Genomic DNA, 12,275 nt, shown 5'->3' with positions numbered 1-12,275 from the left:
AAGAAAAACAAAACTATTGTCGGGATGACAATAGTCATACGAGCAGTGGTCATTTAACAGTGACAACAGGTCCTGGGTTCGAGCCATATCAATGCACTGATGATCCTTGCATGCATGGGATAATAACCCTCACTAGCCAAGTGAACTGGATGTGACATTAAAACCCCTCTGCGCTAGTTTGGCCAAGAGGGATTAACCTCCATGCATGGTCAATGACAGGTGGTTCTCTCATCAAAATAATAAGCTCTCAATTAAAGGTACTATGTCCCATTTGCAGGCCAAAAAAATGAAAAGGTTAAATTCCAACGGCATTTGAAAGGTAATTTCAATTTAGGACTTCCCTAAAAAAAATTAAAAAAAAAGGGGGGGGGGGGCTTGAAAATGTCTTTAAGTGGAAAAATAACGACTTTTAGTTGTCAAATCGACTTAAGAGCTATAGAGCCAGTAAGTAATAGTCTGATTTTCAGACCATTGTACCGAACGGTCGTACGTTTTATGCTGCGCAAAGATTCAATCAGTTTAATTTTGGCCTTTACAAGACCGAAGTGGGTTATTGATGTAGACAAATGCTCATGTACCCTTTATAGCTCATTTTATGTATGTTATTACAAAAGAAGAAAAAAAGCCAGTCAGTCACTCAATAGTGTCTGACAGTGCAGTCTAGCAAGTAAACGGTTTTCCTTGCATAATTTGAATATTAGGACACTGCTAACGTTTAAATTTCACAGATAGGATGATACATTACATATTCATAATTCCTGCAAAGTTCTACACAATTTGATGTTGGCTGCAAAAGGGACATAGTATCTTTAACATAAGAAAAAGGGGACCATGGGGAACCGATAGTCACCTATTAGGCATTGTTTGCCATATAGAGGGCGCAAGTAGCTATTGCAGTGGGGCTTTAAAGCCGCAGGTCCCTTGGTTGCCTCATATTTACAAACATTGTTTTCCCGGGGTGTAACCATGGTAAGAAATGACTGTTTGAAGATTTCAAAATGACCCATATTCTGCAGAAAACAAGTAGATTTATTACACAATTACGACAACAGATTGAAAACATTATAGGATTTAGGTACTATCATGTACATACTATTTTCAATGCAATCCGATATTTTCATGATTTTCAGGTGATTGGTGATTGTCACTAGTTTAAGATCGACATAATAACAAGGAAAACAATTGCCTTGGCGCAATATATTACCGGGATGCGGAAGCGGTTGGCAATGGTAAAATTTCCTATCGTCTGCCAAAGCAGGAAGCCAACAGATCCTTGTCATAATACTTCAGATGTTTGAAATCTGTTGCGTATCCAGAAATAAAACGGAGTCAAGGTCTTGGGGGGTCTTTGACAGGGAAGCGGAATGTATTTTCTAGGCAACACCGCGTCATAATAATAATAATGGGTTCTTACATTATAGCACTCATTTCCGCCTCTCTCATCACATTATTACCCTAGCAGGTTAAATAAAATAAAAGGCATTCATATAGCGCCGTCTATACACAATTCTATTCCGAGGCGCACAAATTATTCATTACCCGACTTTAGCGTAGCTGCCATTAAAGCGCTCTAGAATTTTAAGGAATTAAATCCTGCCAGGTACCCATTAACATCACCTGGGTCGAGTGTGGAAAATGTAGATTAATGCCTTGCCAAAGAACATTAGTGCCGTGTCGGGGATCGGTTATAGCCGACCCGCCAAATGACTAGCACTCAAGCATCAATGGTAACTTTGCCACTAATGGAACTACCATGGAAACCTTGATTTTGATTGGCTGTTGAGCCCTGTTGCCATGGTAGTTGCCATCAATGGTAAGTTTTCTGCAACGGTGCCCTGTCACCTGGGTGGAGAGTGGCAAATTACACCCGGGACTCGGAGTATCTCCTTTCAAGAGGGTTGTTTGTTACAATCGGAAATGCAAATAAGCCTATTTCGCACGGTTTAGCGGGTTGAGGTCAACTAGTTGCGGGCTCCACCACTTCCGTAAGTTACGCTGGTCGGTGGAAGGTCCAAGTAAGAGCGTGTCGACAACTATAAATGGTGTAAGTGAAATATATATGAGGTATTTACTGCTGCAGGGATTAACTTACGCCGACTAGCAAATCCCCGTCTGAACAAGACTATTCAGTTACAACACGAATCGTAACCTTATACCCTTTGACAAAATAAAGACCGGTGCAATTATTATCGCTACAAAAAAGTGTTTTCAGTTTGTAGTGGTTGTCAGCAGGCACGTAGCCAGTGGTTGTCAGCAGGCACGTAGCCAGTGGTTGTCAGCAGGCACGTAGCCAGAGTTTGATGTTTTTTTTTTTTTTTTTTTTTTTTTGGGGGGGGGGGGGGGGGGGGGTACATGTTATCGATCGAGGTAAAAAAAAAAAGGGGTCTAAAAAGTTCAACCGATCCTGGAATTTTGTTGGGGGCACGTGCCCCCCGTGCCCCACCGGTGGCTACGTGCCTGGTTATCGGGGGTAGCATTGTCGAAGATTTTTTTTTTTTTTTTTGTAAATATGATGTGGCAAAATTCGAATATGTGAAAATGAACAAAGGTGTACATGTTGAAAATTGAACACCAACCATTTGTTCAATGTTTATAATACATGTCTCATTCATATTGTTTTTGGCTGGCATATTATTTAAGTGTGTTTAGACAAGAGTGGTTGTTTTCAGCGCTGATGTTTCTAATAAATGACCCCGATTTGACATCACCATCCGGCAATACCAGGGACGCGAAAAGGGCGCCGATAATATCTGCGTATAGGGGCCAGGGTGCATGGCGGTAACTATACCACCCCAAACCCTTGTTTTTTCGAAATTGATATATTATCTTTTTGATTTTTTTCCCCTTTATTTTTACCAACAATCTGTACATATTTCCAGACAAATATGCACGTTTTGGATCAATTTTTGAGCAGTTTTTTGTCGCCATTTTAATTCTTCGGGGGGGGGGGCGGTCTCATGAAAGTCAAGTCTATTGTTTTTATGACGTTTTTCTGTTACTTTTTATAACAAGTCGTTTTGAGTTTACTGCGAGATGTTCTTTGAATTAGAAATGGTGTAATGTGTAAGCTACTACTCAATGTATTCGATGTCCACCTTCAATATTGTATAACATAATATACCAGCATTATATCCTTCACCTGTATGGTAGCATGTCCCATATTGTATTCATCCTCGTGCTTTATAACAATTATTACAAGAATACTTTCACATAGGATGTCCTTTCACACATTAGTTAAGGACATGTCAATATACAGTATCTCTTCTCTCCACGAATTATGTCAGTACCCCACCAGACCCACCAAAAAAATCTTCAGATGGGGGGGGGGGGGGGGGGGGCTTGGAAGTGTTGCATTCATTTTCTACACACACAACAGTGGCAAATGGAGGGAGGGGGTATTTTGTCCCTCCTTTTGTTTAAGATTCCACTTATGGAGTTAAAAGCTGCATAGCAGTGCATGTGGAAGTATTCGTACGATTTTTATTTATGAAAGAATTCTGAAGATATATATTTTTTTTTTGGGGGGGGGGGTGGGGAGAGAGAGAGAGAGAGAGAGAAAGAGAGAGAGAAAAAAAGAGAGGGACGGAGAGAGTCGAAAGAGAAGGGAGAGACAAAGAGAGAGAAATAGAGAGAGAGAGAGAGAGAGAGAGAGAGGAAGGGGTGGTTTAAAGTGAGAGAGAAGGAAGAAAGGGATAAGTGTGAATTAGTTCTATACCACAAACAATATTAACTACATTTCAAAGCGTGGGATCAGTTTTATTTACATATTCATCAAAATACCAAAGTCAGAATTATCATTTAGATAGTAAAGAACCAAAGTCAGAATTATCGTGTTCTTTACTATCATTTAGATAGTAAAGAACACGATAAAAGACATTTGAATAGGTCATTATCATTTAATATTTCCCCAAGGGGCCCCTTCACCCCTGGATCCGCTTTTTTAATTCAATCAAACGAGAATTTACAACATTGTCAAATAGTTTCTTTTTCTTTCTTTTGGGGGGGGGGGGGGGCATAGTGATACGGATAAAAACCGTGTCCCGTCCTCATTATGCATGAGCAGTTTACAACTAGCAGTGCCCAATTAATTGAGAAACACTTAGAAAATATGTTCAATCATAAAGATGTTGTTTGACAGAACCGGATTTAATTGTGGTTATTGGATGATTCAAGAAGAAGCGGACCTGGTTACTTCCTTCGCCACAAAGATTTGATTAATAATCCATTTTCAATTTTTACGGTTTTAGGAAAATACTACAATTTCAATTATGCCTATATTTTAATTAAATTGACTCGTGCAGGGACGGACCTAAGATTCATCTTAGGGAGGGGGAAGAGTATGAACAATCTCTGATAAACCAACAGCAAAATTATGATTTCATTTCCAGTTGTCTTTTCTAAGATTTGAAAAATGGGCCACATTCTTCTTTTGTGCATTTCAGGACAAAGACAGTAGCATAATAAAACAGATAATCTAAAAATTTAGGTGGGACATTATCACAAATAACCAACTGAGTATTAATGACAATGATAAGAAACTTAAATTTCATTTATCAAATTTGCAAGAGTACGAGACAAGTATCCTCTTGATAAATGATAAATATACCTGTGTATAAATACAGATATTCACGTCTATGAGGGTACACAAATGGTGAGTATGAACAATATAGACAAAATTCTTGTCGCAATTAAGGGGGGGGGGGGGGATATCTTCATTTTGAACTAGACCAGTTTACATGCTTGGCAAAGAAAATTAACAAACAAGTGTTTAGAGCAAAACAATTCGAAAAAATAACAACTTAGTTCTGGTGGTACCCGGAAATCTAAAGCTTTTGAAGGACGTCAGATATTTTAAGGCAAATTATCCAGTTTTCAATAGCAGGGCATAGACGTCAGATATTTCTAGGAAAATGATCCCTTTGTTCAGCAGAGCAATACGTCAGCTATTTTAAGGAAAATTTTCCCCTTTTCATTGGCAGGGCATATATTGACGTCAGATATTTTAAGACAAATTAACATTTTTTCTGTAGCAGGGAATATCAAATAACAGTCACGATTCATTTTCAATGGAATTCCAAACTGAAACCCCACACATTTGTTTTTGTCAACCAAGGTTTAGTGTACTCTCGTATTACTATCGTTGTCACGATATAGGATTAGAATAAAATGTCAGGTATAGCTTCGAAATATTTTGAGAGCCTTCGACAATGAGAAGTGAGATTATTTCCTGTTCTTGGCAGAATTTATTACCAAATTCGCTAAATATTTGATGCATTGTGTTCCATTAGAGTGAATTTAACCGTTACTCTGGTTACCAGACGTGGCACACCCATAATAGTACGAACTTACACAATAAGAAGTTATGATAGTAATTAAATGCAAAATGGAAATTGCAACGCATTTTCGTTGTTGTTTTCTTTACCAGAATCCAACATTTGTTGATAGTAGCCTACTCTTTTGATAGAAATTTAACAAAACAATATCTCTTCTACATACATAAATACAAATGAAAGATATTGCAATGACATATAAATGACTAGTTCAGTTTCCAAGGATCATTTATTTACAATGTCTATTTTCGGCTTTTATGGAGTTAGTTCGTTTCATATATCCCTCAACCGCCACTCTAAACATACTAACAACAACATTTTGTAAGGGGGTGGGGTGTTATACCAAACGAGTTATATATAACCCCAAGAGGCTCATCTCACCTACACAATAATCGAAGGAAAAAACAAATCGAAATTTGCAGGCAGATCATTTTGAGGGGCGAGGGGTAATCAACCACAATCAGTGGAAAAGGCATTAATACTAATTGTTACTTTTCAAGAAAACGAGGAACAATCTAAGCAGACTAAGTTGTAGAGGCATGATATAGGAGATGAAAAGGAATTTAAAACAACAATATAAACACAATCGCAATTACTTTCTAGTAAATAAACTCGGGGGCAATATTGTATCCCATTGATATCATGTTAAGATTATATAATACGCGGCCATTGTGTTATTCGCACATGTCATAATGTGACGGACAAGGCTCTGGAAATTACCATAGGTTTTTTTCTTTCTTCTAAAGTCTGTGCCATCGTTTTAATAATACAAACACATACATATTTCCTCAAAAACAATTGGTTGAAGATCAAATCTTACTATAAATATACAGTATTATACTTCTGTCAAAAATAAAATTACACAGTATGTGAGTCCAGACCATTAAAACTGGTCGATTCCGTGATTTTTGCTCTGCTTTCCCGTGACCTGCGATGCCATCGTCCTTGCATCAGCATGGCCATGCCCTTTTTGAACTTTTGTAATCTAAGAGCATAGATGAAGGGGTTCACGCAACAGTTCAAGAACGCTAAGGTCACTGTGATGTGATACCAGGCTCCTGTAAAGTTCAAAGGTCCTCCGAAGTTGAACTGTAGGAAGGTGATTTGGTTTGGGGTCCAGCATATGGTGTAGACGGCGAAGAGGATACAGAGCGTCATGGTGATATTCCTGGAGGGATGTACGATCTTAGATGCTCCTCTGTTTGGCATCCTGGTAGGTGTACTTGTGGCACTTGGTGGGTCCACCAACTTTTTCTTCTTCTGCTGCAATGCGATTTTCTTTTTCCTCATCTCGGTGATGATATTGTAATAGACAAAGGCCATGATGCAGACAGGGAGGACGAGCTCCCAGATGAACAGAGACACTCCTAGGACGATTCCTGCAGCTTTGGACCACGATGCCTCAAAGACACAAGAGCCAGGGCCGCATGTCCACTGGAAAATTGTTGGGACATATTGCATGATAGGAGCAATGAGCCAAATCAGAAGCATCATGATCAAGGCTCGTCGCCTGCTGAAGTTTCGTGAGTACGTCATCGGATGAAGCACTGCCCAGTATCGCTCAATCGACATCACCGTCAAGTTCCATGTCGAGATCGCAAAACTAGCGAAGAGGAAGAACCGCGACCACCAGAATCGACATAAAAACTCCGCCGTCGATGGCGAAAGGTGGATGAAATGTCCCGTGACGCCAGATGTATCGTTGCCAGCACCGTCATCGAGGTCCTCTTCGTAGGCCATGATTCTTGGTCTGAACACGTTGACGACCCCGAATAGGATCAGCAAAACAGACGTGCACCCGTCAATGAGAGCCTGGTCGAATATGAACATATTCACCTGACTTTTCTTCTGTGTTAGCAACCCGAATACGATCATGACGAGCGTGTTTCCTATGATGCCGAAAGTACCAATGACCACGTACACCACTATGGATACGATGTCGTTAGCACTCAACGTGTGCACTATCTCGGTTGGTGTGTGTCCGACGGCTGTGGATACTGTCATGTTATCCATGGTGGCTTAAAGATCTATCAAATCGTCCAGTATTATGAGTTCTGCTCAAAAGGCTTCAATTTGACAAACTTGCGAAAAGTGTGTAGGATCCAATTCTCTGGCCTTTTTCAGAGCGACATTGTTCTGTGAAAGTGAAACAGATAACAGAAAGGGTTGCATTACCGGCCTCAATGTCGCTGTAGATCTTTTATGCGTCCATGGTCTAATTAAAAACACATGTTAGAGCAGTTGAACGATAAATAAAACACGTACACGCAAATCATGTTAACAAGTCACTGTCAAAATCCAAAGCATCTGTGAGCTATAAAGTTTCTGTATGAAATATCGAGTACAAAAAATCACAGTAAAATCCTATGGTATCAATTTCTCCATCAATCATTCCTCCTATATAAAGGTCATAAATGCGATTATGAATGATCCATTTTTGATCCGAATACCAAGGAGACGTATGCTATTCAAGAGCCAGGTTGGGTTAAACTCGCGATATTTTAAGATCGGTGTCGGGTGTGCAAAATGCGGGTTGACGAGAAAAGAGCGGGCTTTTAAGAATGCGAAACACAACTGACTACCAAGCTCGCGTCACTCAATATTCTTGTACAACGTCAACTTGGTTTATATGTCACACATTAGAAAGGACAATGACGATTTTTTTCCATCCTAGATAACGTGTGATAAGACACCTTTTAAAACCCTTTCATTCCTGTCCTCCTGAAGTCATCGTTATACAGTCCGTGTTAGTATTCGTTTGGGATCGAGAGGGTTGGTTTAGTGGGGGAGTGTATAAACGGTAAAGACCGAGGTCATGTCATATGCCTTCTTTCCGCCTTATTGTGGGTTAGTATACAGCCACAGGAAATGGTGCTGTTTGGAGGTGGAAGATTGACTCTGAGCGGATAAAACAAAAAACGATAACACTTGTGGAAGAAAATATGACACAACTTTGACAGTTGAACAAATTGGGTTATGGTGAATTAATAATAATATAGGTTTTCCCGCCCAACTTCGTAAACTTAGCATCCGAATTAACGTTACGTTCATTCAAGTTCGTGCGAAATTGAATGACTATGTGGATCAACATTTAAAAAGGTAATTGCGTCATTCAATTTGATTTAGTAGCATCAGTAGCATGCGATTTCATACTCTTGTCAATGAGACGTGCAAAACGAGCATTCAATTTAGAAAAGCGTGCAAAGAGCATTCAAATTCGCGCCGGACAGACGGTGGTATGTATTCGTGCATTCAATTTCGTGATTAGGCATACATATGTGACATTTGTGCATTGCTTTTCATTTGATGAATTTGTCACTAAGTCTTAATATACTTCTGTTTGAATAATTTTATGCAAAGCTTAATTGGATGACTGACGTGCGTATTCGTTAGTGGATATGTGTCATTACATAGGTAACTGTCCCCAGAGAAAGTGCACAATTTGTGACTTCTCTTCCAAGCACAAGCTATATACAAACAGATCCTGGACAGAGGTAGAGTTTAGCTTTAATAGACATGGACATGATGGAAACAAAATACAATGATGAATAAAGAAAAGATGCTAAGTGGAAAAAAGAAAGGTCATCTAATCAATCAAGATTGATAAAAACAAACCATTTAAAAAATAACCTCTAAGACCTCTATAATGAAAAATATGAAGATATGAATAAAGAGATGTTTCAACAAAAATAAAGAATGTCTAAAGAAAGATAAACATAAAATGCAATATAAATATATCAGACAAATAAGAAGATTATATAATGGGAAATCATGTCAGAAAAGATCATAGAGAAAAAGAATAAATAAATGAACATGAAATACTGAATATCCGAATAAATGTCGAGCCTCATACTATAATTATGAAGTCTAGTTTTAATTTGAATGACCCGATTGCGAAAGAGGTTGCCCGTAGACGAAAATGAAACCGCAATTCGCCGAAGAATTCTCCTTCCACTCAACATTGGCGAAATTGAATGACCCTTACGCATTTCCAAATTGACTGAATCAAGCTTTAATTTGAATGTGCATGTTTAGAAAATTCAGTGACTCGAAACGAAATTGAATGCAACAAGTTTTAATATGAAACAGGGGAGCAACGAGTGGAGAAAATTTGCTCGAACATGAATGCACGTTAATGAAGTTGATTGCTGCTTTGACGAAATTGGCCGGGAAAACCTATATTAATAAATAAAAACGTTACTAATAAATACTACAGGGTTCCTCTATTTTCTGCCAATAAGCAATACAGCAGGTACAATCTAGGGATCATTTGAAGTCTAAATGTGTTTTAGGTTTTAATGATACTTCAGGTCGCCACAATGACCAATAGAAACCAACTCAGAAAACAAAGAAATACAAAATCATGTTAAAATCATCTTTTGTCATATGAATGTGTTTTAAAAACTCATAATGGCACTCAAGGTCGCCACAATGACAAATAAAAACACAGAAAAGAAAGGAGAAAAGAAAAAAAATCAAGTAATAAATCACATTTTGCCATATGAATGAACAGCAATTTGAATAGAACCCGTTACATGATTGACATTTGCTTGTCATGTATAAGCTTTTCTTGCATTTAAGTTTAGAGAAGAGATGTCAATATCAACTTTTGCATGATTGTATTGTGGTTGTATATTTCCATGTTTGATATCGCATAATAAAGGGTTGCTTTGGAAGGGGGAAACATATACAAATAAAGAGAGAGCGAGAAAGACGGGTGAAGGTAGGGACAGAGAGAGAGAGAGAGAGAGAGAGAGTGGGAGGAGAGGGAGAGAGAGAAAGATTCTGTTTAACACATTTTTACTTTTAACTTTTACTAGCGATTTAAGATTAACGTTTGCACAATTCAATCACTTTTATTTTTTAGTAAAGACATACTAGATAGAATAATTAAAGGTATATCATGAATACAGGACTAAAATTCTATAGCGCAGGGACAGGACCTTTAATTAGGAATGAAGTCAATATATAATATAGGCATGCTTGGGACGTTACTAATGGATTTTAAAATTAATGAAAAGGATTTTGTGTGTGTGTGTGGGACGGGTGGGTTTTTTCTTCTTCTCACTGGTATGACTTCGACATATGTAAATAGGAATATCGTTTATTGTTGACATTAAATTCTCTCTATGAAATTACGAGGGTACCCTTTTGGATATGTGATCAGCCATTACATGATCCATCCAGGGATGTGTCCCTGATCCATCCATCCCCGAGTATTCCCCCTCATAAACTTAATGGACAGTATATGCGTGAAAGCAAGGACATCGGATACTATGCTTCTTATGAATAGGGGTACCTTTAGCCAATGGATTGTAACCATATAGCAGCATGTATAGTCTGGAATCACATACATTGGAATTATTATGGTTAGTGACGTATATGAAGCACTTTCCCCTCATTGACGGGTAGCAAATGGGTATCAAAGAGGAGTAAACGGACTGAAAGAGAGAGGCTGAGAGAGAGAGAGAGAGAGAGAGAGAGAGGGAGAAATAGAGAAGAGAAGAGAGAGAGAGAGAGAGGGAGGGAGGGAGAGAGAGAGAGAGAGAGAGAGAGAGGGGGGGGGGGGGGGGTGGCTGAACATAAACGGAGAGCTTGAAATTTAAGAAAGTTGAAAGAAGATTAGAGGCTATATACAGAGGCCTGGTTCTTGAGAAAGATCATGAATATATCATGGACAGAGAAGATAACTAAATGAAGAAGTTTTCAGAAAAGAAAGAGTAAAATCATCACTCATCAACACAATAAGAAAGAGGCCAATGCAATTTGTTGGTCACATAATCATACAGAAAGGATAATTGATGGGGAAAACAATATTAACAGGGAAGATTGCAGGAAAGAGAAGCAGGGGAAGGCAACGCCTAACATAATCTGTAAAACCTGAACAAATGGGCTACCAAAAATTAAATCAGCAATATCAGTTATTTAAGGAGGGCAGATAATAGAGAGGATTGGAGGGCCGTGACTGTCAATGTCTCTAACAAACCAGACACTTGATGATGATAATGATGATTAAAATGTTCATTCGTATCATAGCTAGCAAAAAATTGGTGCGTCAAATTCATGCCTCGTGAGTGAACCTTCAATAATAATAATAATAATAATAATAATAATTTATTCTTATTGAGCGCTACTACAGACAAACTGATCAGAGCGCTATTACAACAGAAAAGAGACAATGGTTGCACCTAGTACGCTACTTCTTTCCAAGCTAACAAACATATATTTAATGCAATTATACTCAGAAAACACTAAACTATTATTCATATCCATTTACCTCCTACGTTCGTGCATCGTGGTATACCTCCTCCGTGAATCACGAATCCCCGTCGGAAGGAAGGAACTCGCTGAATCTATATCCCGTCTAATCACTTCTTTCCTAATCAACGACAATTAACTCCTTATTTGGCACAGTAATCAACATGACTGGTGGTCAATGATGACGAGTAACTGTTGATCAGCTGATGCTTAGTGCAGTATGAAAGTCAAATTCAACTTAGTATTCGATCTACTTTGAGAGACTGCAGTCCAGTGCCCAAACATACAAGTAACAAGATATTGTAGATACAACTCCAACAGTTAAGTACAATTAGGGCTGTAAATGGTAGTCTGCATTGGAACATAGAGGCAAAACATGATGAAATTCGATGTTTATATACGAACACTTTGGACTCCTACAAGCATGCCAATCCTTTTTAATAGCTTCTCAGATTATGAATAAGATTCTTTATGGCTCGTTTTGTGGCATGCTCAGTTTGGTAGTTTGCTTTGTAAAGACCAGCAATACGAAGTTTTAGACCCAGTTCTGCTTCATTACAATCCTCGGGTGAATAATAAACGCTGTTGATCTGGTACCCACCAAAATGTGGAAATACTTGAACTTTGGCCGAGCCTCCTTTGTCAGTGTATTTAATTTCGTTTTGTTTTGCACAAAACATGACCTGG

General features: G+C 38.5%; 1 protein-coding gene across 1 annotated transcript; it reads right to left on the bottom strand.

Annotated features, from left to right (window-relative positions):
* Positions 1 to 3,876: 3,876 nt before the first annotated feature.
* Positions 3,877 to 12,145, bottom strand: LOC577816 (beta-1 adrenergic receptor). Its single transcript, XM_003723579.3, has 2 exons — positions 11,608 to 12,145; positions 3,877 to 7,466 (listed from the first exon to the last, which is right to left on the bottom strand). The coding sequence occupies exon 2, from the start codon at positions 7,341 to 7,343 to the stop codon at positions 6,189 to 6,191; it is 1,155 nt and encodes a 384-aa protein (XP_003723627.2). The 5' UTR covers positions 7,344 to 7,466; positions 11,608 to 12,145; the 3' UTR covers positions 3,877 to 6,188.
* Positions 12,146 to 12,275: the final 130 nt, after the last annotated feature.

The sequence above is a fragment of the Strongylocentrotus purpuratus genome, unplaced genomic scaffold (assembly GCF_000002235.5).
Source record: "Strongylocentrotus purpuratus isolate Spur 01 unplaced genomic scaffold, Spur_5.0 spur5_scaffold_12, whole genome shotgun sequence".
NCBI classification, from domain to species: Eukaryota; Metazoa; Echinodermata; class Echinoidea; order Camarodonta; family Strongylocentrotidae; genus Strongylocentrotus; species Strongylocentrotus purpuratus.
Note: the sequence above shows the minus strand (reverse complement) of the source record. Positions and strands in the feature narration are given on the sequence as shown.